The sequence below is a fragment of the Mustelus asterias genome, unplaced genomic scaffold (assembly GCF_964213995.1).
Source record: "Mustelus asterias unplaced genomic scaffold, sMusAst1.hap1.1 HAP1_SCAFFOLD_2426, whole genome shotgun sequence".
NCBI lineage: Eukaryota > Metazoa > Chordata > Chondrichthyes > Carcharhiniformes > Triakidae > Mustelus > Mustelus asterias.
The window spans coordinates 3,171-5,884 of NW_027592371.1; the positions used below are offsets into that span (position 1 = coordinate 3,171).

At 51.6% G+C, this 2,714-nt stretch overlaps 1 protein-coding gene across 1 annotated transcript; it reads left to right on the forward strand.

Annotated features, from left to right (window-relative positions):
• Positions 1-423: 423 nt before the first annotated feature.
• On the forward strand, positions 424-2,261 carry LOC144489672 (uncharacterized). The gene has a single exon (XM_078207535.1). The coding sequence runs from the start codon at positions 515-517 to the stop codon at positions 2,054-2,056; it is 1,542 nt and encodes a 513-aa protein (XP_078063661.1). The 5' UTR covers positions 424-514; the 3' UTR covers positions 2,057-2,261.
• The last annotated feature ends 453 nt before the right edge of the window (positions 2,262-2,714 follow it).

The following is a 2,714-nucleotide window of genomic DNA, read 5'->3' on the forward strand; positions in this document are numbered from 1 at the left end:
AGAATGTGTGTGCGAGAGAGAGAGAGTGTGTGTGTGTGTGAGAGAGAGATTGTGTGAGAGAGAGTGTGCGAGAGAGTGTGAGTGTGTGAGAGAGAGAGTGTGTGTGTGAGAGAGTGTGTGTGCGAGAGAGAGAGTGCGAGAGTGAGAGTGTGTGCGAGAGTGAGTGTGTGCGAGAGAGAGTGTGTGCGAGAGAGCGTGTGTGCGAGAGAGAGTGTGTGCGAGAGAGAGTGTGTGCGAGAGAGAGTGTGTGTGTGTGTGAGAGAGATTGTGTGCGAGAGAGTGTGTGCGAAAGTGTGTGTATGAGAGAGAGTGTGTGTATAGAACATAGAACATAGAACATTACAGCGCAGAACAGGCCCTTCGGCCCACGATGTTGCACCGACCAGTTAAAAAAAAACATCGGGATCTGAAAATTTGTGCATCTGAAGGGATTTAATTGACCATCTCAGTTGGAAACTGGTGAGAATCCGTTCATCTGCTCCTCGTGTGGGAAGGGATTGATCAGCTGGTAAACATGCTGACACGACAGCGAGCTCGCAACAGTGAGAGTTCATTCACCTGCTCCGTGTGTGGGAAGAAATTCATGTGTTCGTCCAACCTGCTGGCTCACCAACTCGATCACATTGATGAGAAGCCTCTTCAAAGCTCTGACTCTGGGGACAGCGTTGAGACGTCTGAGGAACAGGCCCAACACCAGCTCCTTCACATTGACGAGAGACCGTTCAGCTGCTCCCACTGCGGGAAGAGGTTCAGCCAGTCCTCCCGCCTTGCAGAGCACCAGCTCCTTCACACACACGAGAGACCGTTCAGCTGCACTCATTGTGGAGAGTCATTCAGTGACTCAGTGCATCTCACTGAGCACCAACAAGTTCACACCAAGGACAGGCCATTCAGCTGCTCCCAGTGTGGGAAGAGATTCACTCAGTCCTCCCACTGCACCGTTCACCAACTGGTTCATTCTCAGAAGAGACATTTTAAATGCTTTAAATGTGAGAAGACCTTCAAAAGAAGGATTAGTCTGCTGAGACACCAGGGCACTCACACCGGGGAGAAGCCGTACCCCTGTTCTGTTTGTGGGAAGAGATTTGCTCATTCATCTCATCTTCTGACACACAAGCGAGTTCACACTGGGGAGAGGCCTTTCCTCTGCTCCCTGTGTGGGAAGAGATTCACTCGATTTTCACGCCTTTTGACACACAAGAGTATTCACACTGGAGGGAAACCATTCACCTCCTCAATGTGTAGAAAGGAAGAAGTTCAATCAACTGACCAGCTGACACACCAACAAGTTCACACTGGGGAGAAGCTGTTCACCTGCTCGGTGTGTGGGAAGGAATTCACTCGGTCTTACTATCTTCTGAGGCACCGGCGAGTTCACACTGGGGAGAGGCCATTCCTCTGCTCCGTGTGTGGGAAGATGTTTCCTTGTTCATCCCAGCTTGTGATGCACGAGCGTGTTCACACAGGGGAGAGGCCTTACGCTTGCCCTGTGTGCGGGAAAGCATTTGCTTCTTCACAACACCTGCTGAGACATCGGCCTGTTCACACCGGGGAGAGGGCGTTCATCTGCTCCGAGTGTGGGAAGGCTTTCACCGAGTCATCCAGCCTCCGGACACACCGCCGCACTCACACAGGGGAGAAGCCGTTCTCCTGCTCCATTTGTGGCAAGAGATTCACTCAGTCGTCTGACCTGCTGAGACACCAATACATTCACACAGGGGACAGGCCGTTCACCTGCTCTGTGTGTGGGAAGGGATTCATTGATTCATCCTGCCTGCAGAGACACCAGCGAGTTCACACCGGGGAGAGACCATTCACCTGCTCTGTGTGTGGGAAGGGATACACTCAGGTATCCAGCCTGCAGAGACACCAGCGAGTTCACACTGGGACAGAACCGTTCGCCTGCTCCCTGTGTGGGAAGGGATTCACTGATCCATCCCGCCTGCAGAGACACCAGCGAGTTCACACTGGGGCAAAACCTTTCAACTGCTCCATGTGTGGGAAGGGATTTAATCAGTATTACAGCCTGCTGAAACATAGACGACTTCATGTGTGACCGGCAAAGTTGGATTCTGTTGTTTCTGCGCCCTGAGATAAACAATAACAATTAGAACATAGAACATAGAAAGCCACAGCACAAACAGGCCCTTCGGCCCACAAGTTGCGCCGATCACATCCCCACCTCTAGGCCTATCTATAGCCCTCAATCCCATTAAATCCCATGTACTCATCCAGAAGTCTCTTAAAAGACCCCAACGAGTTTGCCTCCACCACCACCGATGTCAGCCGATTCCACTCACCCACCACCCTCTGAGTGAAAAACTTACCCCTGACATCTCCTCTGTACCTACCCCCCAGCACCTTAAACCTGTGTCCTCTCGTAGCAACCATTTCAGCCCTTGGAAATAGCCTCTGGGAGTCGACCCTATCCAGACCTCTCAACATCTTGTAAACCTCTATCAGGTCACCTCTCATCCTTCGTCTCTCCAGGGAGAAGAGACCAAGCTCCCTCAACCTATCCTCATAAGGCATGCCCCCCAATCCAGGCAACATCCTTGTAAATCTCCTCTGCACCCTTTCAATGGCTTCAACATCTTTCCTGTAATGAGGTGACCAGAACTGCGCGCAGTACTCCAAGTGGGGTCTAACCAGGGTCCTATAAAGCTGCAGCATTATCTCCCGACTCCTAAACTCAATCCCTCGATTAATGAAGG